The following is a 22,822-nucleotide window of genomic DNA, read 5'->3' as shown; positions in this document are numbered from 1 at the left end:
GGCACAGTGGCACAGAGGTTAGTGCAGCTGCTTCACAGGTCCAGTGCCCTGGCTGTAGTCCCAGTGCTGTTTGCTTGTCACTTACTGTGTTAGGCATTTTAAAGCTGAGCCCCCTGTGTGTGTGTGTGTGTGAGTGGACCCTGCAATGCCATGGCTCCTTGTCCAGGGTGGATTCCCTTCTTGAACTCAGCGCTGCCTGGACAAGTGCCAGCCCCAACCCCACAATCTGATAACGTTAGGTTACATTCAAGTGATAACAGCTTTTATTTGTGAGGAACAGACACCATGTCCTGGTTTTGCTTCCTGACTTGTGCTGCGTCTCCCCTGTGACTATGGATGAGACGAGACAAACTCAAATGATGTCACGTCAGAGCTTCTATAGCTCTGTTTGCACGAAGATCTGCTGTAATGTGTTAGAAAACCTCAACGCTCTCCATGGGGTGTACTTACTTTTGCACAGGACTGTGTGTATAGTTAATGTTACTGATCCAACTGTAATCCGCCACCACCTGTGAGCTGCTCATTGGTTTTGCTCAAGTCGAATTGTAAACTTCAGTGGCCGCCAGCTCTTCCATCACGCCGACACTTCCCAACATAATGCTCAGGAGTTTGGGTTAAATGGAAAGGCGTCTGGAGATTTTTCAAGTCCAAATGGTGGACGCTGTTCTATTTATAATGAAGCTGCCACAGAACGGCCACGTGTTGCGTGTTGATTATAATTTCATTGGACTGTCTACACACGTGACACCGAGGCCCTGAGAAAACTATAAACGAGTTCAGACGCTAGAGGGCGCTGGAGTCAGGGATATCAGTGACAGAATTCAGACGCTAGAGGGCAGACTTGATGTCTCACCCACTGGCAATGCCTGCGTGTTACAAGATGCAGACCCTGTAAGCCAACCTTTAACACATCATAATGCCAACACCAGGGTGGGGGGCTTATAAGGGGAGAGCAATACGTTTACTTTTACACGCCATTATCCAAGAAGACTTACACACAGTTATGTTACGATTGGTTTCATTTCTTTTCTTGGTTTGCCAGTTGGATCACAAGCAGGTCAAGTGACTCGCTCAGGGTCACACAGTAGCGGGATTTCAATCCACAACCCCCATTTTATCCATCCATCCATTATCCAAGTATCCTATCGCTATATCCTAACTACAGGGTCTGCTAGAGCCAATCCCAGCCAACACAGGGCACAAACCCCAGGCAGGGCACCAGCCAGCCCACCGCAGGGCACACACCCCAAGCACACACTGGGGACAATTTAGAATCGCCAATGCACCTAACCTGCATGTCTTTGGACTGTGGGAGGAAACCCACGCAGACACGGACCTCCTAACAGCGAGGCAGCAGCGCTACCCACTGCGCCACCGTGCCATCCACCCCAATTTTAAAGCATCAAAATATATTTAATTTATGATTCTTATTTTTTGATATTGGATGCAGTGTCACTGTGCACGTGTTTAAGTTCATCTTTTTGCGCCTTTTATTGCCTTCTTTTTTAATATCCTATTTCTCTTTGTCTTTTAATGAAATGAAAAGAAAGCACAACCTAAAATATTCCTCTTGTGGTGCGAGAGTAAAGGACTTGACGTCAACCTTTAAACGGGTGGTCGCATGTGTCGCCTTTCTAGTGCCACCCCCCCAATGGCTTCTCACGCGCACACCTGAGTTCTTCACGATTCGCATTGTAAGAAAGCGGAAAACAAGGGCCAGTGCCCCCCCTAGTGGCCGACCTTACATTTCCTGTTCACTGATTGCTGAGATCGTGAGACTGAGGAGAAGAAGCGCCCGAGGCGCGTATTGCGGTGGGCTTCGCAGTGGGAAGGCGTTGTGTCCCATAAAAGTTGAATTTATGGCCCACTTTACTTTTTAACGTCTGAGGCCCGTCCGTTTACTGTCGCATGAAACGCTGCGTGCCATTGAGCTGAGGGGTCTGCAGGCCTTATTAGGGGAGACGCAGCGCATTTCTCGACGGCTAGTGTCATATAGCTCCTTTCAGAACGGCCGCTTTCATGGGACTGCTTAACAAAGTAAAGGCACGCGAGAACACGCAATGCCCCCATTAAAAGCACGAGCAACAGGGGGCTTATTTTAAAACTGGTAACAGAAGAGCAGAGCACCGATGCGTTTCTACCAGTCGGTGTATAAATAACCGCCATGGCATCCTCCTCGCATGCCGAGGCTCTCGCGTCCACGATATTCTTAGCGAGTCGCCTCCTTGCTGGCGCCCATTTCAGTTTCCAGAAGAAACCTAAGAGCCGCGGCTTTCCTGCTCCAAGGAAGGATGTTTCGTGCGGGGCCACTGGGTGACCATAGATGGACAGCTGAGACCGCCACGAGGCAACTGAGCCGGTTTTCTCCGTAACGGCCGCGCGCTCGATTGTACCGAGTGCGAGCGCGGAGACACAAACACGAAATGGGCGGCGGTGGCGCGCGTGCGCGCTCTGGCCCTCATTAGGACGGCGGGCATGTAGCTGTGGCCCCCACGCGGCACATTTTTGACTGCTGCTGTCACACCAATAAAGAGGTCATTATAAGGGAACGGCCGAGGCTCGGGGGGTGGCGGGGGATCTGCTCCACTGCCAGAAGCACTGCGTAATGGCGAAGATGATGCATTCCTTTGGAGCCCCTCGGCATTTGTTTACCGACCTTCTTTATTTGGTAGACGCAACCCCTTTGAGAAAGGAAAGGGCTTGTTTGTTGGAGATTCGTAGCCGGGGTAAAGTTTTCAATTGGTGTCCACACAAAAATCAACCAAACAGACCACATCGTGTATATAAAGCGCCTTTCTAATGCGACTTACAAGCACATTTAGGCCCGGCCGAGCACCCTCACCACAGGGCCACCCGCCTTTGTGAGTTCACAGCGGGTGGTCCAAAGGATTTCAGTAACTTTTTACGGCAGGAGCCGCCCCTCCGCTTTCATTCCCGACGGCACCGAGGAAGTCTGTTTATGAATGTCGCAATTCCGGAACTTCGAACGAGAAGCCCCGATTAGAGCGTCTGGTGTTTGTGTTATTGGGGTGGTCGACCGAAAAGTAGCCAAGGAAATTAGGAAAGTCACAAGCGATAGACCGAGCAGTCCGACCTCGTGAGGTCCAAGGGTTGACATTATTCTTTTCTTTTTCTTTCTTTCTTTCTTTCTTTCTTTCTTTCTTTCTTTCTTTCTTTCTTTCTTTCTTTCTTTGTATCACTTTACAAGATATACCGCCTTTCATACCGATCACTCTGCACTATATAGTGCCTTTCAAACTGATCACGATTACAAAGATCTTACAGATGCTTTTTGGTTTCTTTCTTTACTTCGGGTTTGAGTTCACTTTAATGCCCGCGGCATCGTCTCTGAGATCTTCATGACTACCAGTAGGGGGCATACGTGAGATGTGGCTGTCGATGCGCTGTTTGTTTTATTTGTTCTTATGTCCAGTTTTTTTTTTTTTTTTTAACTGCGTATCTAAATGTCTACAGTACGTATTAACAGGATATTTAGACTGTATTAAATAACTGAACCATTTATCAGGACTGTCATGTTTGACTACCAGCTGTGGAATTCTGTTCAGTAGTTTGGAGAAGTTTCATGATGACACCAAATTAGAAGGGCAGGAAATGGAGAATCCGTCGAATCGTGTCAGACGGGCCAGGGCAGCATACAAGCATTGGCAGATTTAAATAAATGCAAATTATTAGATGTAAGAAGTTAAATGTGCATCTGTGCCAAAATCGGTTTTCTTTCTTTCTTTCTTTCTTTCTTTCTTTCTTTCTTTCTTTCTTTCTTAACCTTAATGCGGATTGCATTTTGACTGTACGTCTTAGAGCTACCAGTAGGTGGCATATGTGAGCCGTGGACCTCAACAAGCGGTCCCGTTTATTTGCGCTTATTTCCCGTTTTATTTGAACTGTGTATCTAAATGGCTACAGTACGTATCGATAGGATATTTACAATGCACTATTGAAAGAAAACCAATTACATATTACATATTGAATTACATATTATATGGTTATGTTTATAGCAGTAGAGTGCTGTACCGTGTTAGCCATAGATTGATACAGGAGAAAGCAGGGTGACATGACACCTTTTACACCTCGCCTGATGAAGGGGCCTTAGCTGCCTCGAAAGCTTGCATTTGTAATCTATTTATTTCGCCAATAAATGAAATTTTACAGGCTTGGGCAGATGAAATTGAATGTAAGTAAATGTAAAGAATTACACAATCTTTCTTTCTTTCTTTCTGTGATGCCAGTGTTCAATTGAAACACACAGCCTTATCAAATGTGCTCCAAAGCTGTTCTGCACATGCCCAGTTTATTTCACCTCATTCGTCGCCATACATATCGATTTGTGTAACCTTAGAAAAAAACATGGGCTGATGGTGACTAACACTTTAAAAAGCTTAAGTTTATTTGCACGGTTTGACTTTTAAACGCACGGTGACGCAGTGGGTAGCACAGTTAGGAGACTTGGATTCGCTTCCCGGTTCCTCCCTGCGTGGAGTTTTTATGTTCTCCCCGTGTCTGTGTGGGTTTCCTCCCACAGTCCAAATACATGCATGTTACTTGCATTGGCGATTCTAAAGTGTCCCTGGTGTGCCCTGCGGTGGGCTGGCGCCCTGCCTGGGGTTTGTTTCCTGCCTTGCGCCCTGTGATGGCTGGGATTGGCTCCAGCAGACCCCCGTGACCCTGTTGCTAGGATATAGCGGGTTGGATATTGGATGGATGGATGGACTTTTACACGAGTGAATATTCGCCACGGTAGCTTATTTCGACGAGGCGGCACGAGTTGTCGTCTCTTCGTTGCACTTTTCAGAAGTACCAGCAGGGGGCCCACGTGAGCCGATGTGCGCGCCCCCGACGCTCGCGCCGCTCACAAACAACGAGAGCGGAGGTTTGACAGAGAAAGCCAGATATTCAGAATGTCGGAGCTCACTTGGTCTTTTTTAACTAACATTTGCTGCCAGACGTGTTGTAAGCGCGATGTTCTGAGTAAACTTTAGTCATTTTGAGCCTCAGGGATTTATTTTCTTTGGCATCAGTCTAGGCGAGAGATTTTTTTTCTCCCGTCCTTGTTGCCAAGTGGTCTTCGCCTGACACATCTGGACATTGGACGACAGCTACAGTGGATTCAAAAAGTCTTCAGACGCCCCCCTTTCACTTTTTGCACGCTTTATCGTGTTGTAGAATTCATTTGACATGGACACACTTAGCATTTTCGCCCATCAGTCTCCACTCACTCCATAATATAACACGACAAAGTGACAACATGTGACCAGAAAGCTCTACCGATTTATTAAAAATCAAATCCTGAAGCCTCTCCTTCCCAGAAGCATTCAGACCCCTGGCTTCGGCCCTCCAGACTGTGCTCAGGTGCCTCCTGTTTGCTTTGATTCTCCATGAGAAGTTTCCAGAACTTGATTGGAGTCCACCTGTGGCACATTGAATTGAATGGACTTTACACGAGTGTCACACTGTAATGTCACGAAGCCCAAGGCTCTCTCTGTCGTGAAGCCCAGGTGAGGACGAGGAGCTCAGACCTTCCGTAAAGCACCGAGTGTCCCCAGGAACACAGCGGCCTCAAGTTCAGAGTCACAAGGACTTGACTGACCAGGAGCGGTGTTGGTCAAGGAGGTGACTTAGAGCCCGATGGTCACTCTAACAGAGCTTCAGATGGCAGAACATGTCAGAACAATGGAAGTCACTGCCGAGCTGAAAGGACTCTGAGAGCGGAGAAATGAAGACAAAAAGTGACCACTTGGGGCAGAACTCTGCAGTCTAATGCCATCCTTATGGTGAAGCACGGTGGCAGAAATGTCACGATATGAGGACAGATAGATTGGTGAGAACTGAGGGAAGGACAAAGGCAGCCAAACCCAGAGGGGTCCTTGAAGAGCACCTGTGACCTCCAACTGGGATGACAGTTCAGTGACCCAAAGCATACGGCCAGGACAAAGCTGGATAGTCGTTGAGGGACCTGAAGATGGCCGTTCACAGACACTTCCTGCCCAGTCTAACGGGGTTTGAGGGGTCTGCCAGGGAGAATGGGATCAATGAGCAAATCCAGGTGTGCCAAGCTTGGAGAGAATTCCATAAAAATCTGAATGAAGGGTCTGAAAATGTTTGGGAAGGAGAGATTTCAGTTATGGATTTGTAAGAAATCTGCCAACCATTCTGGGTAGCTGAGTGCCAACTGACAGACAAAAATAGCAAAACAGGAAATGTGCGACTCAATGAAGTGCTCAGAAAGTACCGGGGCAGAATCCTAGCACTGTACCTTGACATGATATGTGGTGGGCACGAGCGGTGCCATCATTAAGGCAAATTAGGCATTTGTGTAGGGTGCAGATCATAAAGGGGGGAACGGATCCACATGGGTCAGCTACCAAACATTTGGTTGGCACACCCAGCACTGGCACCACCTAAATGAGCCCCTGAAGCCAGGCCAGTGCCAGTTTGTGCGTGACTGAGAGGTTGGCGTTGGTGCAGCAGTGTCAGTGTTGTCCAGAGGAGCGTCACAGGTAGCTCAACATTTACTTATCCACGGTGACTTACAACATCTGAGAAATAATCGGTGACATTTTCCGGTCTTTTTTTCTCCAATTGGAGCCCAGGCAGGTGACGTGACCTGCTCAGGGTCACACGGTGGTGTCAGCGGTGGGATTTGAACCCACAACCTCAGAGTGTGAGGTCCAAAGTCTTAACCACTACACCTCAGCGAATGAATACATATGGGATATGGAGGATGACCCCCACAAACCCTTTGAGACCCCTCACCAGACCTCCACCATATATTTTCATTGTTGAGAACAGAAACAAAGACGTGAGCCTTTAGAGCAGAGAGATCAGTGATAAGGTGACGTCACAGGACAGACGGGTGGGCTCAAGATAGCCAGCAGACAATGAAGGGTTAAATCGCCATCATGGTTTAAATAACGCACAAGCAAAGCAAGGGGTCGAAGAAGCCCCCGCCCGACCACCACACGTGTCACCGTCTGTCACCGCTGGACTCCCTGCTTCAGCTCTCCTCAGAGTCACAGCCCTGCCTGCATGTCTTTAGGATGACAAAGCGGAAGGCGCTGGACTGTCCGGCTGCTGGTGTGACCTGCCCAGGGTCCTGCAGATTCTGCTGTGGAGCCCAGCAGTGGTGGGTCAGCTCTGACGGACCCCCATTCACTTTGTCTCACAGTTTCCATGATTGTGCACCTGTCACCATGCAGTATGTGTCATGTTTCTGCTGGGGACAGGGGACTCGATTTAGACTGTGCACGATTACAGCACTGCATGGGGGTCTTTATGAAAGGCACCATTTAAATTCAGCAGCACTGACCACCTCGGTAAGTCACTTCACCTGCCAGGAACCTCCTGATAAATGCGACTTTCATTAGCCAATCAGCAGTACAGCAGAACGTCCTTGTCCAATCAAGTGACGAAGTGTGAGGATGTCGTCTCTGTTTGAGGAGAAGCCCGCTGTCGTGACCTTACAATGAACCTGCGCCAGAGTTTACCGCCAGAACTTCAAGTCCCAGCAGCCCCCAGAAGGGCGCAGTGCTCGATGGGAGGAGCTTTCTGTGCACAGTTTGCCCGTCCAGTCGGGTTATTTTTTGATCGGAGTCTTCGGGAGATTTCGAGCTTTCGTGGGTCGCGGTTTCTTGGTGGGCTTCTTTGTAAAAATGACAACGCGGTATTCTGGGGTATTTCCACGCTCTATTAGCATGCCGAGACCGCCTCCCATCTCCGTGTCTCAGCTCTGCGGGTTTGGGCGCAGCTAGTCAGGTCGTGCTGGGCGTTTCGAGCCACTTTACTGATTTGATTCATTTACAGTCCGACATGTGGTCCCCTCTGATTTTATATCATTTAATAGTTTGTATGTTAGTTTGATATATACAGAATAAGTGCCTATATAAATAATATCATCGTTTATTCATTTATATACAGTTGGTTTTATATAATTATGGATTTGTAAACGTGTTTTTTTTAACCTGATAATTTTTACACCATTGTCACGTTTTCATGCACATGATAACACGTTTAAGATGCATAAATATAATAAGACACTTCGTGCCATTGTGCCGCTCGCATGCTGGCGGTTCTTGCGCATGCGCCTCAAACTGTTCGCGAACCGAACGACGCCGATGACGTCACGCCGGAGGGACACGCATGGCCGTTAGCCGCCTGTTGAGCTCCGCTGAATTAGTTTCTTTGTGCTCATCATTAGTTCATATGATTGACTGAAAGGAGTCGTTTTGGCGTTTGTGAATCGCGCGTCACTAATTTGTTGGGGTCACCCTAATAAATTGCTCTCAAATATTCTGAAGGGGACCCCCATACTCCTACCCCCCTGACCTTTTAATGTGTCACTTTCTCCACACCCGCTATTGGGCTGCATTGTCGCACCACATTGCAGGTTTTGAGTTGACCTCGGGGTGGACTTGTATTGTAGGACCTGGCAGCCCTGGGATTAGCGGAGCTTCTGTGGGCCTTCACTCACACCGGCTGTGTGGCTGTCGTCTGCTTGATGATCACAAGGTGACATGTTTGTGACATGCGTGTCCATCTATGGTGCGATTCGTCTGTTTCAGATATGCACATCCCCGGTGGTGGCCTTTCCCATACTTGTGCATTGCATTGCATGGTACCATGTGGGTGAGATTTCAATGTCCACTCATAAAGCAGCAGAGACAGAGAGGACCCCCTGATCACCTTCACAACTGCTTTAAATTGTGGAACATTAGAGCAGTCTGGACGAGAAGAGGCCATCAGCCCAGCACGGCTCGCCAGTCCCGTCCACTTAATTCTTCTAAAGTAGCATCAAGTCGAGTAGTGAGGGTCCCTAAAGTCCTCCTGTCCACCACACCACTTGGTCATTTACTCCATGTGTCTGTAGTCCTCTTCCTAATGTTTGTGTAAAATTTCCCCTTCACGAGTTTCCAACTGTGTCCCCATGTCCTTGATGAACTCACTTTAAAGTCACCATCTCTGTCCACTGGACTCCTCTTCATCTCCTGTAAAGGCTCAGCTCCTTAAGTCTTTCCTCATCACACATCCCCTGTATACCCCCATAATCATCCTAGTCGCTCTTCTCTGCACCTTCTCAGGTGCTGCTATGTCTTTATGGAGACCCAAACCCAGGACTCCAGATGAGGCCTCACCAGTGTGTTATGAAGACTTCAGCAGAACCTCCTGGGACTTGAACTCCACACATCAAGGCGCTATATAACCTGACATTCTCTTAGCCTTCTTAATGGCTTCTGCCTGTCAGCTGATCACGTCGAGTCCACTACGACTCTCATGAGGTGGACTTTCCATTTTCAGACCTTCAGGTATAATAAAGACAATTCCTGTCTCCACCTTATATTACCAGTACTGCTGACTTCACCATCGCCAGCCCACCACAGGGCACACACACACAGTCTGGACAATTTAGGATCGCCAATGCACCTGACCTGCATGTCTTTGGACTGTGGGAGGAAACCCACGCAGACACGGGGAGAACATGCAAACATAAGACAGGGGGACCTGAGAAGTGAACCCACAGGTCTCCTTACTGCGAGGCGGCAGCGCTACCCACTGCGCCACCGTGCCGCCCATGTGTCTATGGTTCTCTTCCTAATGTTTGTACAAAATTTCCCCTTCACAAGTTTCCAACTGTGCCCCCATGTTCTTGATGAACTCAATTTAAAGTCTTGATCCACTGGACCCTTCATCATTTTAAACCCTTCAGGCAGGTCTCCTCTTCATCTCTCTAAAGGCTCAGCTCTTTTCATCTTTCCTCCTAACTCATCCCCTGTAGTCCTGAATCAGCCGAGTTGCTCTTCTCTGGACCTTCTCAGGTGCTGCTATGTCTTTATGGAGAACCAAACTGCACCCAGGACTCCAGATGAGGCCTCACCAGTGTGTTATGAAGACTTCAGCAGAACCTCCTGGGACTTGAACTCCACACATCAAGGCGCTATATAACCTGACATTCTCTTAGCCTTCTTAATGGCTTCTGCCTGTCAGCTGATCACGTCGAGTCCACTACGACTCTCATGAGGTGGACTTTCCATTTTAAGACCTTCAGGTATAATAAAGACAATTCCTGTCTCCACCTTATATTACCAGTACAGTTGACTTCACCATCACCAGCCCACTGGAAGTGGAAACCACGCCACAGCCAGATGGTCATCAGGGTGACTTGGGTGGGCATCCAGTGGTCCTGCTCACAAAGGAGCCGTCGCATATCCGAGAGAGAAAGAAAACAGCTAATCCTAGGAAAAGTGCCGTCTTTGACAGCAGTACAGGTCCTTACAGCACAAGCCCCCTGACCCACTCGGACCCCCACGATTATAAGTCAGGCCTTAATAAAAAGTGTGTAAAAGAGCCCGGATTGGTTGACGTGGGTGGGGCTTGATCAGAGCAGCCGTCTCATAGGTCACCTTGTGAGATCGCACGTTTGGTGTGTTACTGGGCTGCAGAAACAGAGAAAAGTCCACATGGGTGGTCATTCAAAGTGGTGTGACAAACAGGACATTTAAAAAGAAATAAAATATCGAGACTGGAGCCTCTTCTAGGAGTTCCTTCAACACCAGTGCAGACGCCAGCAACGACATGTGGGGCCCCGAGGCCAAGCCCAAACATCGGACCCCCTTTCAGCAGACTGGCTTCATTCAACTCCTGGTAAAACTCTGCCACTCGTACCCTTCATCTTATGTCACATCAGCTCCCCTCTATGGCGCCTTTCCTGGTGAGGACGCCTACACTTCTACAACGAGACCCCTGACAGACTCACTCAGAGCCAATGGCAGCAATTCAACAGCTGAGTCTAAGTAGAGCCTACAGTGGCCCCGGGTTCAAGTGCGCACCTTTGTCACTACAGCGAGACCCACGAGCCAACAGCCACAGCCTGGCACATACATCTCCAGGTGAAGGCCACAGCGAGCGGAGCCAACGCAACACCGCTGGACTTAAGGGAGGCACCCACCCTGGAGGGGGCACCAGCCCTCTGATCCAATCAAAGAAAATACCAGGAGTGCCCAGGAGGAGGAACCCCCTGACCCGGCGCCCACCCCACACAGTAAGCCACCCACACCAGCTGGAATAAGAAATGGGGCAAAGTGACCTACAGGTGGACGTCTGACTGCTGTCCAGCGCCGCTGCTCTCTTGCAGGTCCTGGTTGCCCGTAGCCTCTGCCATGTCTGCCGCCCGTCTTGCTGTTCGGTTTACTCGTAGATGTCGGAAACAACAGCGGCCCCCCCTTCCAAGCCCCCGGCACACATTGAGCTCAGATGGTTTTGCTTCCTCTTTAGTGGAGAACTGAGATAAAGACAGAAACGTCACAAGGCTGTGGGGGTTGGGGGGGTCTCGGGCAGATGAGTTTTAGTGTCAGCCCACCGGAGTGGGGGGGCTCGCTCATTTGATTCAATTTAGCATCTTCCAAATCACAAACATAATGCTCAAGTATCTCTGTGTCAGGAGCTCAGATGTTTGTGATGGGGGGGTTGGTGACGCTGTCATTTTATATAGCGCCTTGCAATAGTCGGCACTCGGTTTACATGAAAGCACAGGACCACCTGGGGTCATAGTGAAGAATTTAGCAGGCTTAAGCCATTAGGGGGCCTTGCTGTCCCTTTGGCCACCCCCTCCAGTCCCCTCTCAGTCCACACATCAGCTGGTAGGGGCTCATTTACATTTGCCCACTGAGAAGGAAGGACGACATTTACAAAAACACAAAGAACTAACTCAACTCGTGTCATCTGTGATACTGCATGATGTCCTCAGACCTGCTTAGTCTAATTCAGGGTCTCTGGGAGCCAACAGACCCACGTCACATCACGCCACGCCACGCCACCCCATCACCAGCTCTGCCCACAAACTGTTATGAAATATCCCAAAAAAATTAAACAGGAACTGCTGTCACCTCCAGGCCAGAACCGAAACTTCCCTGCTTCTCCATCGACTGGCAGCCACAGGCCCACTTCCTTTAAGGACATCCGGTCAGGGAGGGTGGGCGCACTCCTTTTGCCCTGTGCCCACAGGAGATGCCACTCTGTTTATGAAGCTTGACTCATCTCTCCTGGAATTTCTTCTGAAGCTGGCAGTGCCACGGGAGGACGGCTCTGATTTGTCTTTAGATGGCGCTCTTCACTGACCGCAGGCTCCACGTCCTTCTGTGGACACAAGTGCACTCTCGCCAGTCTCCAGTAGGTGTCCCCCTGCTCCGATGTCCCACACGTTTCACTTTTCTTGAGAATTCTGAAGCTCCTCACGAAGACCCCGTGCACATTTACATCAGACTGGGGACTCTTTAGGAACAAATGTGACAAGAGAAGGGGACAAAATTGACTGTCACAAGTGACAACATTTGCACTAGCGAGTTACAATGTGCAGATTCTAAAACCTGACAACGTTCACCAAACAAGATGGTCTGCAAACACTTCTTATACACAATAAGGGGGCAGACGTTCAGATGGAGGTGGGCAGCTTGAAGAGAGCCTGGCCTGAGATTTGACACCATGCACAGGGGGCATCAGGAGACCTGAGTGGTTGAGAAGGAGCAGTGGACCTCTCAAGTGCCCAAAGATACACATAGGTTTTTACCCGCTGACTACTCTGTGTGCCACTACAGGATGCCAGTGTACTGATCTGCAGAGAGGAGTGATGTGTGCCCACCTCACTAGCTGAACATCATGTAAATCACAGCCTTTTTCACTTGTCTGCAGCAGCTTGGTGCCAGCAGAGTGCTGCCATGGTCCTGACATGTCAAGACCCAAGCCTGGCCAAGCAGATGCCATCTTATCTCTTAGATGTTGTGCAGAGTGAATATGCAAGAGTGAGAGACGACTGCAGTTAAGTCAGTGAAGGTCAACTGGGCATCGGTCACCACCCTAGGTTGGTGTACCATCTGGGTGGGTGTTAGTGATGGTGAGCCAAGCTAGACAGACTGACAAGCTGAGAGAACATGGAGGTGCACCTTCGACAGGTTCAGCTGAAGGTGGCGCTCCTTTGCCCAGGTTGCAATATCAGTGAGCCATGCCAAGATACTAACTGATACTGGGTGGTCCTCTGGAGGTCCCCAAGTGATGGGCACATCTGTGTATTATCAGCACAGCATTGACAGGAGACACCATAGAACTGGATAATAAGAGATGAGCAGCAGACTGGCACCAGTCCACGGGGCACCTCCATGCTTGCCTGATTCACCTTTGGCATCTCTCTCCGTGCCAGGATCTGCCCAAAGGTTAGGAATCAAACCAGCTGAGAGAAGTCTGAGTGATGCTGAGGTCAGAGTGGGTGGCAAGGACAAGGTGTTGAAGGCAGAGAATATGAGGACAGGTGACATGTTGGCAGCTCCAGCCTGCTGTAACATGTCGAGTGCAGTGAGTACTTTGGTATGCTTTGGCAGAATGGCCGTTCTTGACACCTGACTGACTGACTGTGTTGGCAGTGGCACATGTCTCTGTCGCTTGCCCACCTATCCAAAGGTGCATTTGGCCACTCTTCACTGTGTGGTGACCAGAGCTGCACACAGGAGCCCAACCATGGTCTCACCAGCGCCTCCCAGAGTCTGAGCCTGGCATCCATTGATTTATATTCTGGAGTGAGGTGGCATATTGTTCTCCATCGCAGCCTTCCTCACTGCAGTTGTGGCTCACACTCAGCCCAACATTGCCCACCCTAAGCCTCGGTGGCCTTTTCTTCCATGTCTGGTGGCTGCATGTTCTAAATCAGATGATGGTGATGATGATGATGATGATGATGATGATGATGATGATGATTTCTTCCTTCCTCTATTTTTGGTGTTGCCTTCGTCTTCTCCCCTCCTCACTAAAGCAATAAGTGACTCGGTCACAAAGACTGGCACAAAATCAAAGGAACACCAGGGCCAAATCTATCAAAGTGAGGACAAAGTAGCCAATGGGTAAGGACAACACAAGGACCCTCATGCAAATGGACATTAAAGGCGCTATATAAATGAGGACTGTTGATTAATCACACATGTCTGTATTCTTAGCCATGTCTGGTGTAAGAATTTGACATCAAACTTCTTCGTTAAAGCCAGAAAACTGGCAAAGGTTGGCATCATGAACTGTCACAGCACCCCCTAGAGGCCTAGTGAGAAACAACACATACATAAGAGAAGGATTTAGATGGCAGGCAGGAGAGTCGCTGACTGACCTGCCCTATGCCATCTTGTCAAAGTGAAGGATGCCCTCATTGGTAGGTGGCACAGCTGCCCTGTTGTCAGTCATACTTTGACCGACTTCATCTTATGTTAAAAGTCGGACCCCTCAATCGTCTGTCATGTCTGCACCACTTTGTCGCGCCTTTCCACGGGCTTCTGGTCCAGAATGGACGCCTATGCTTCTACAATGAGATCCTGGTTGGACTCAGAGGAAGAGCCAGTGGCAGCAATTCATCATCCAAGTCTGTACTTGAACCAGGGTTCAAGTGCACACCTTTACTGCCATCGAAGGAACTGCACAGTGGGGCAAACGAGCCAACAGAAGAAGACTGGGAGACCCAATCAGCACCAATGTCGATAAAAGCGGACCTTCAACTCGGGGTCAAGGCCACAAGGAGCAGAAACCTACACAGCAGCATTGGCCTCACAGGAGGAACCCACCCTGGAGGGGAGGCCAGCCGTCTGATCAAAACAACAGAAATGCCAGCTGTGCTCAGGTGGAGGACCCAGTGGTCGCCCTGAATAAACGAAGCTAGGTGACTTTCAGGAGGACGTTCCCCAGACTGTCTGGCACTGAGGCTCTCTCACAGGTCCCCATCACTTTGCCCATCACTACCTCCATGTCAGCTGCTCCTCTCACAGTAGGGGGCCCAGAGCATACTGCCTCCTGGTGGCCATCAATTGCATTACAGCTATGATTACAGATATTCAAAGGGGTGGACCTCCTATCCATGAAGTGGCACCCTTGATCTCCTTCCTTTCTTCCCTGACTCGCGGTAGACAATGAGGGCAAGTGGAGGGCTGGCATGCAGTATCATATGACGCTGACCCACATGTGACCCAGCAATGCCCCATGAGGCCTGATCTCAGGGCGTGTGCCCATCACACCACATTGCTGTCCAGCTTCTGATCTTCCAGACATCAGGGTGCACATCAGGAGGGATGAGCCTGAAGATGTCACCTTTAGAAAGTTGCTGTCCTTCTACTTTGTGCCAGGCTTCATCTGGGCAGCTGAAGGGCACCTTTGATGAACCAGGAGCTGGCACTGTGAGGGGCGCCACTGATGGACAAGCTGTGAACCTACAGTCGGCGGAGCTCAACGTGGCCTCCCACGGACATTCCTCTGTGCTTCGTTTGAGCTCACGGCACACGTGTGCCACTCAGAGGGTCTCCACTTGAAGGACACGTTGACGTCGCTCGCTGCTCTTTGACTTTATAAACTCGCTGCTTTTTGCCTCTTTTTACGCTTTGGCAAGCAGCAGGAAACAAGTCGGCTTATCGGCGTGGAGCATCAGGTCGACAGGAAACACACAACACTTTAGTTTGACAAACTCGCTGAGGCCTGAAAGCCCAAAGATCCAGCTGAGGCGTTACTCGAGTTGACCACTAGGCGGCCAGAAGCACTCGACGTCTGTGAAGAGAAAGGCCTCTGGGGAGGGGGGAGGAGTGTGAAGTGTGTGGGTGTGAGGAGTGTGTGTGTGTGAGGAGTGTGTGAAGTGTGTGTGTGAAGTGTGTGTGTGAGGAGTGTGTGAAGTGTGTGTGTGAAGTGTGTGTGTGAGGAGTGTGTTTGAGGAGTGTGTGTGTGAGGAGTGTGTGAAGTGTGTGTGTGAAGTGTGTGTGTGAGGAGTGTGTGTGTGAAGTGTGTGTGAGGAGTGTGTGTGTGAGGAGTGTGTGTGAGGAGTGTGTGTGAGGAGTGTGTGAGGAGTGTGTGTGAGGAGTAGTGTGTGTGAGGAGTGTGTGAAGGTGTGTGGGAGTGTGTGTGTGTGAGGAGTGTGTGTGTGGAGTGTGAAGTGTGTGAGGAGTGTGTGAGTGTGTGTGAGGAGTGTGTGTGTGAGGAGTGTGTAGTGTGTGAGGTGTGTGTGAGGAGTGTGTGTGAGGTGTGTGTGAGGAGTGTGGTGTGTGAGTGTGTGTGAGGAGTGTGTGAAGTGTGTGAGGAGTGTGTGAAGTGTGTGGAGTGTGTGAGGAGTGTGTGAGGAGTGTGTGAGGAGTGTGTGTGTGTGAGGAGTGTGTGAGGAGTGTGAGTGAGTGTGTGTGTGAGGAGTGTGTGTGTGGGTGTGTGTGAGGAGTGTGTGAAGTGTGTGTGGAGTGTGTGAGGAGTGTGTGAGGAGTGTGTGTGTGAGGTGTGTGTGAGTGTGTGGTGTGTGAGGAGGTGTGTGTGTGTGTGTGTGAGGTGTGTGTGAGGAGTGTGTGTGTGTGAGGAGTGTGTGAGAGTGTGTTTGTGTGTGTGTGTGTGTGTGTGAGGAGTGTGTGTGTGTGAGGAGTGTGTGTGTGTGAGGTGTGTGTGTGTGAGGAGTGTGTGAAGTGTGTGAGGAGTGTGTGTGGTGGAGTGTGTAAGGGTGTGTGAAGTGTGTGAGGAGTGTGTGTGTGTGTGAGGAGTGTGTGAGAGTGTGTGAGGAGTGTGTGTGTGAGGAGTGTGCGTGTGTGAGGTCTGTGTATGCAAGGAGTGTGTATGTGAGGACTGTGTGTGTGCAAAGTGTGTGTGTGTGTGAAGTGTATGAAGTGTGTGAGCAAGACGTGTTTGTTCAGAGTGAGCATGTGCGTGAGGTGTGTGTGAGGAGTGAGTGTGTTTGTGAGGACTGTGTGTGGCGAGGAGTGTGAGCGGGCGCTGGTTGTGTCTGTGTAACACAAGAGAGTGTCCTGTCAAAAGGAGACAGCGCCACACGGTGTCCACTACGTGACCATGCAGGGCGCCCCCCACTGTCTGAGAGTCTCCATCACCGACGTCAGCATCCGAATGACTTGGGGACGATGCGGTGGCTTCTGTTTGCAGATGTGACCGCAGCCTTCAAGAAAGGAGACCAAATGGAGGAGGAAATGACAGAGCAGCTGGAGTTCCTTCTGGAAGCTACAATGAGATATGAAACGAGATGAGCACAGGATGTGACAGGATGAGAGGCAGCCCGAGCTTATCAGGCCTCACCAAAGCCGTCTTTGAGGTTCCTCTGACCGGGCAGCTGCAATGGCTGACAAGAACAAAGACGGACCCGATGTTGACTTTCACAAAGCTCAGATGACAGCAGAGGTCACTTAGAAAACTGGGCAGGAGATGAAGGCGTGACATCATCACCGGGGGGTCTCTCCTTGGCTAGGACCACCAGCAGGTCCAGGACTTGTACTTATGGCTGATGACACAAGAAGGTCTGGACCAGCGTCAGAAGAACTGGGCGGACACTTGGGACATGCGGTTTAATGTAGAAAAGGGGGCAAAGTGCTACACGTGGGCTACAGGAACGTCCACTATGGATACAGGATGGTGGACACCGAGCATCACTACAGGCAGACAGGGGTTTGTGTTGACGCCACGTTTCAAGAAACACAACTGGGGGTCCTTTAAACCAACAGCAACACACCTGTATAGCGCCTGGCAGGGACTGGCACTGCTCCTTTATGTTCAGCCAAGTTGGGGCTTTTCTTTCTTATTAGCTTTCTTTTGTTTTAATCTTTGTGCTGCTTTTTGAGCGGAGCCTGTTGTTTCTTATAATATATTACGGCTGGCAGTGTGATGTCGCGATGGAGGCCTTGGACTTCAAACCCTGAGGGTGTCATTCAAATTCTGTGAGACGCTGAGCATGTGCCCCACTCGGAAACACAAAAGAAAAGGAACCAGTTGTGTAGGAAAAGGTGTAAGTCGCTTTGGATAGAGAGATAGAAAATAAACAATGGATAGAAAGATATGTACAAAGGCACTATATGATAGATAGATAGATAGATAGATAGATAGATAGATAGATAGATAGATAGATAGATAGATAGAAAAGGCACTATATAAGAGATAGATACAGTGGTGTGAAAAACTAATTGCCCCCTTCCTGATTTCTTATTCTTTTGCATGTTTGTCACACAAAATGTTTCTGATCATCAAACACATTTAACCATTAGTCAAATATAACACAAGTCAACACAAAATGCAGTTTTTAAATGATGGTTTTTATTATTTAGGAGAAAAAAATCCAAACCTACATGGCCCTGTGTGAAAAGTAATTGCCCCTGAACCTAATAACTGGTTGGGCCACCCTTAGCAGCAATAACTGCAATCAAGCGTTTGATAACTTGCAATGAGTCTTTTACAGCTCTGGAGGAATTTTGGCCCACTCATCTTTGCAGAATTGTTGTAATTCAGCTTTATTTGAGGGTTTTCTAGCATGAACCGCCTTTTTAAGGTCATGCCATAGCATCTCAATTGGATTCAGGTCAGGACTTTGACTAGGCCACTCCAAAGTCTTCATTTTGTTTTTCTTCAGCCATTCAGAGGTGGATTTGCTGGTGTGTTTTGGGTCATTGTCCTGTTGCAGCACCCAAGATCGCTTCAGCTTGAGTTGACGAACAGATGGCCGGACATTCTCCTTCAGGATTTTTTGGTAGACAGTAGAATTCATGGTTCCATCTATCACAGCAAGCCTTCCAGGTCCTGAAGCAGCAAAACAACCCCAGACCATCACACTACCACCACCATATTTTACTGTTGGTATGATGTTCTTTTTCTGAAATGCTGTGTTCCTTTTACGCCAGATGTAACGGGACATTTGCCTTCCAAAAGTTCAACTTTTGTCTCATCAGTCCACAAGGTATTTTCCCAAAAGTCTTGGCAATCATTGAGATGTTTCTTAGCAAAATTGAGACGAGCCCTAATGTTCTTTTGCTTAACAGTGGTTTGCGTCTTGGAAATCTGCCATGCAGGCCGTTTTTGCCCAGTCTCTTTCTTATGGTGGAGTCGTGAACACTGACCTTAATTGAGGCAAGTGAGGCCTGCAGTTCTTTAGACGTTGTCCTGTGGTCTTTGTGACCTCTCGGATGAGTCGTCTCTGCGCTCTTGGGGTAATTTTGGTCGGCCGGCCACTCCTGGGAAGGTTCACCACTGTTCCATGTTTTTGCCATTTGTGGATAATGGCTCTCACTGTGGTTCGCTGGAGTCCCAAAGCTTTAGAAATGGCTTTATAACCTTTACCAGACTGATAGATCTCAATTACTTCTGTTCTCATTTGTTCCTGAATTTCTTTGGATCTTGGCATGATGTCTAGCTTTTGAGGTGCTTTTGGTCTACTTCTCTGTGTCAGGCAGCTCCTATTTAAGTGATTTCTTGATTGAAACAGGTGTGGCAGTAATCAGGAAATTGAACTCAGGTGTGATACACCACAGTTAGGTTATTTTTAACAAGGGGCAATTACTTTTTCACACAGGGGTTTGGATTTTTTTCTCCCTAAATAATAAAAACCATCATTTAAAACTGCATTCTGTGTTTACTTGTGTTATATTTGACTAATGGTTAAATGTGTTTGATGATCAGAAACATTTTGTGTGACAAACATGCAAAAGAAGAAGAAATCAGGAAGGGGGCAAATAGTTTTTCACACCACTGTAGATAGATAGATAGATAGATAGATAGATAGATAGATAGATAGATAGATAGATAGAATGAAAGGCACTATATAATAGATAGATAGATAGATAGATAGATAGATAGATAGATAGATAGATAGTGCTTTATAACTAATAAGAGGACAGAGTGTGAAAGGCGCTATATAACTCATAGACAGATCGGTAAGACTTTGTGTTTTCAGATCCCACTACTGACACCAAGTTTTCCTGATCAACTCTCTTCACATTCCTGTGCACTAATTGGTAAATCAGACTGAATCAGTTCTCTCTCACCTGTTGGTGCGTCACCTTGATTAAAGACACCATTCCAATAATAATTTATATGAATTTCTTGATTAACCCCCTCACCGCCTTGAAGCAGAGCATTTATGGAGAGCCCCCCTAACTGGTCTTTCTCCTTTGCTCGTCCTTTTCGGTGTCACACGAGTCTGCCTTCACGTCATGGGCACTTCTTTTCCCTTCTATTTGAACGTGGACGCCGCTCCACTTAAGCACTTTGAAGTGAGGAGCTCAGTCCCCCCCGGTGATGTCGCTGTGTCGTGGTGGACACTTCGTCAGGTGAGATGTCCCCAAGCTCAGATGTCTTCTGGCCCAGCTGTCATTTTTAAATGTCTCCGATGTGGACGGTAACCAAGTTGCATTTCGCTCTGTTCTCGTCTCTAAGGTTCCTCTGGTTGTGGCTGAACTTTGTCTTCTATGTTGATGCTGCCTTCATTTTTCATAGTTAAGTGCGATGTCTGAGTTGAGAAGTGGGCAAAGACCCCTTCAGGGAGATGGGACTGTGAGCCAGAAAAGGCGAAGTGGGAGAACTGAAAAGGAGTTAAAAAGATTTGAGTGAAAGTGGATGACGTTTTGCACCAAAGTGTAAAGTACAACACATCTGTAAGCGTGGCGTGCATAACAGCCTCAGCCTTGCAAGTGCGTCTAAAGGGAGAGTCGTGGTGGTGCGTCGTGTGTGTGAAGGGGTCCTGAGGTGGACTGGTACGCCCACACTGCTGCTCTTCCTCTCTTCTTCTCCTTCTTCTTCTTAACACTTGGGTTTTCCTTAAACGGGATCAAGTTTGTCACAAATGCAGAGTCACAGAGGGTCTGTACAAATGGCTCAGACTCAGACTGCCTGGAGGGCATCTCTGTGTGACAGACACTGGCACGGTCACTGCAGGGCACACATAACTCTTGTTAATGATTCTGATCAAACTCGTGTACTGTGAAGGTAAAGACTGGGAGACGCCCGTGTCACACGTAATTAGCCCTGCCACTTCTCAAAGTGTGACAGTTTGGGATTCTCCAATGAGATGCATGTATTGGGAGGTGGTGCCACTCCACTTTCTCTGACAGCCAATAGCGTGTTGCCTCATGGAGTGGCACTTCATGAAGGGTTCACGCCTACATCTGCCCTTTGATTCTTTTTTTTCCACGAGACATCAGACAGACGAGCTCCTCTTGTGTTTGTGAGGCCCAGAACCCCCGGAATGATGCGGCCTGATGAAGTTGGCACTGCACTGGCACAAAGGGTTAACTGGCATGCAGAGTTCAGCCGTAATCTCAGACTTTTTTTGTTTTTTCCATTCTGTCGTGGCACATTAAACACGAGACATCAGACAGACAGGCTCTCTTACGTGATTGTGCAGTAATGCTTAATGTTCAGTTATTGATTATTATTGTCTGTGTCTTATTCTGGGGACAGGGGAGCGTGAGATGATCAAAGCTATCCTCACTGTCACTTGTGTTATGTCAGGGAATCAACAGCGTTAGAAATGCACTTCTGAGTGTGTCTTTGCTTCATTGTCCCTTATTTGTCCTTGTCACCTTCTCTGCATTGCATTTCTAACTGAATGCTCATTGGTTCTGAACTCCGACCAATGAGGACAGCACCTCAGCCAGACTCAGTCGTTGGGTACGTCACCTTAGATGATCAGCTCCACAGGAGGACATTGATGACAAATTACAGGACAAATTAGGAGGACACCGATGGACTAACATTATGTAAATGAAGGCTACAGTCACCGGAATGATCATCTAATGTGACATGGGCTTGAGACCCTCATAGCTTAACACACAAGTTAAGACAGAACGTGAACGGCCCTGAATACCAGACAGGTGTGAAAGGCGCTATAAGACAGGTGGCCGGGTGTTCGGACTACTGGCCACTCATGATGGGTCTCTCTGGATACTGAAGAGCCCAACCACTAATTAAAGGACCACTCATTGAAGACCACGCATGCACATATGGCGCCTCCTCTTCGATGCACGGACCACCAGAGTTTCGTTTTGTCATTCATTTTGGATTCAAGAGAGCTGCAGATCTGGAGGTGACCTTGAGGAGACCCCAACTTGTTTCTCACAGCTGGACACCTTGGGGGTAGCGGAAGTTTTGGAAGACCTTCATCGGCCTGACCCCAGAAACAGAAGACTCTGGCTGGGGTGTCCCAGTGTGACAAGAACCCATTAAGAGGCACAGGTGGGCAACAGAAACCAAGGACTGGCCTTAGGATTGAGCTGGGGGGCTGGCGTTACTTTAATAGAGAAGAGTGGCAGGGACACCCCGAGGTGCTCATCTCCACTCAGGTTCTTTTATGACTCCTTTATGGTCCCCCATGAAAAAATGTCCCCGTCACTGATGATTTCTCCTTTGCTGTTCCTGAAAACACACTGAAGAAGTGCGCATCGTGCAAGGCGCTATATAGAGACGGGGGACGCTCCCCTCATTTAGGTGATTCCACAAATGATTGCATTCTTTCTGTTTGCTGTAACGGCGTTCACTCTGACACGAAGTGAGGTGGCCGACTGTTGATCTCACAGAACGGCACGATGGGCTGAGCTGCCTTGTCACACATAAAGCTGATTCCTAATTCTGTGTCATTACCTGGAAGTGTTCAGTGACACCCGCCACACATATGAGGAGCAAACCTCGACGGCCATCCTGAGGTTTCAGGGATTCTTTTCCATTTGTCTGTGAAAGTGAAAGTGCCAGGCAGGTTCCTTATCACTGAAGCACAGCTGTCTCCTCGTGACTTGTACTCAAAACAAGTTCAGGGGCATGAAATGCATCTGCCCTGGCACTCCATCGACTTCACTTCCCCGCACCCTTCGGCGGGCACTTGGTGTGCAAAAGATCACCTGAGCAAAAGGTGTGGTAGGGGACAGCAAAGAGCCGATGAAGGGGGCATGGAGAGGTGGACCAGGAGGGCACAGAGTTGGCACAAGCTCTGTGCCACCACTCAACCTATCTGATATAGTGCCTTTTAAACAGACCGAGGTTTTACTTTGTGTGTGTGTGTGTCATG

The 22,822-nt window shown here is 48.8% G+C and overlaps 1 protein-coding gene across 1 annotated transcript in view; it reads right to left on the bottom strand.

The window, feature by feature from the left end:
- The window catches only part of lsp1a (lymphocyte specific protein 1 a), a 91,654-nt gene extending 80,437 nt beyond the window's left edge, over positions 1-11,217 (bottom strand). Inside the window, exon 1 of the mRNA XM_039738327.1 lies at positions 11,100-11,217. Within this exon, the coding sequence (XP_039594261.1) occupies positions 11,100-11,170 (71 nt within the window). The 5' untranslated portion in view covers positions 11,171-11,217. The remainder of the gene's footprint in view (positions 1-11,099) is intronic.
- Between the last annotated feature and the right edge of the window lie 11,605 nt (positions 11,218-22,822).

The sequence above is a fragment of the Polypterus senegalus genome, chromosome 1 (genome assembly GCF_016835505.1).
Source record: "Polypterus senegalus isolate Bchr_013 chromosome 1, ASM1683550v1, whole genome shotgun sequence".
Lineage (NCBI taxonomy): Eukaryota > Metazoa > Chordata > Cladistia > Polypteriformes > Polypteridae > Polypterus > Polypterus senegalus.
Note: the sequence above shows the minus strand (reverse complement) of the source record. Positions and strands in the feature narration are given on the sequence as shown.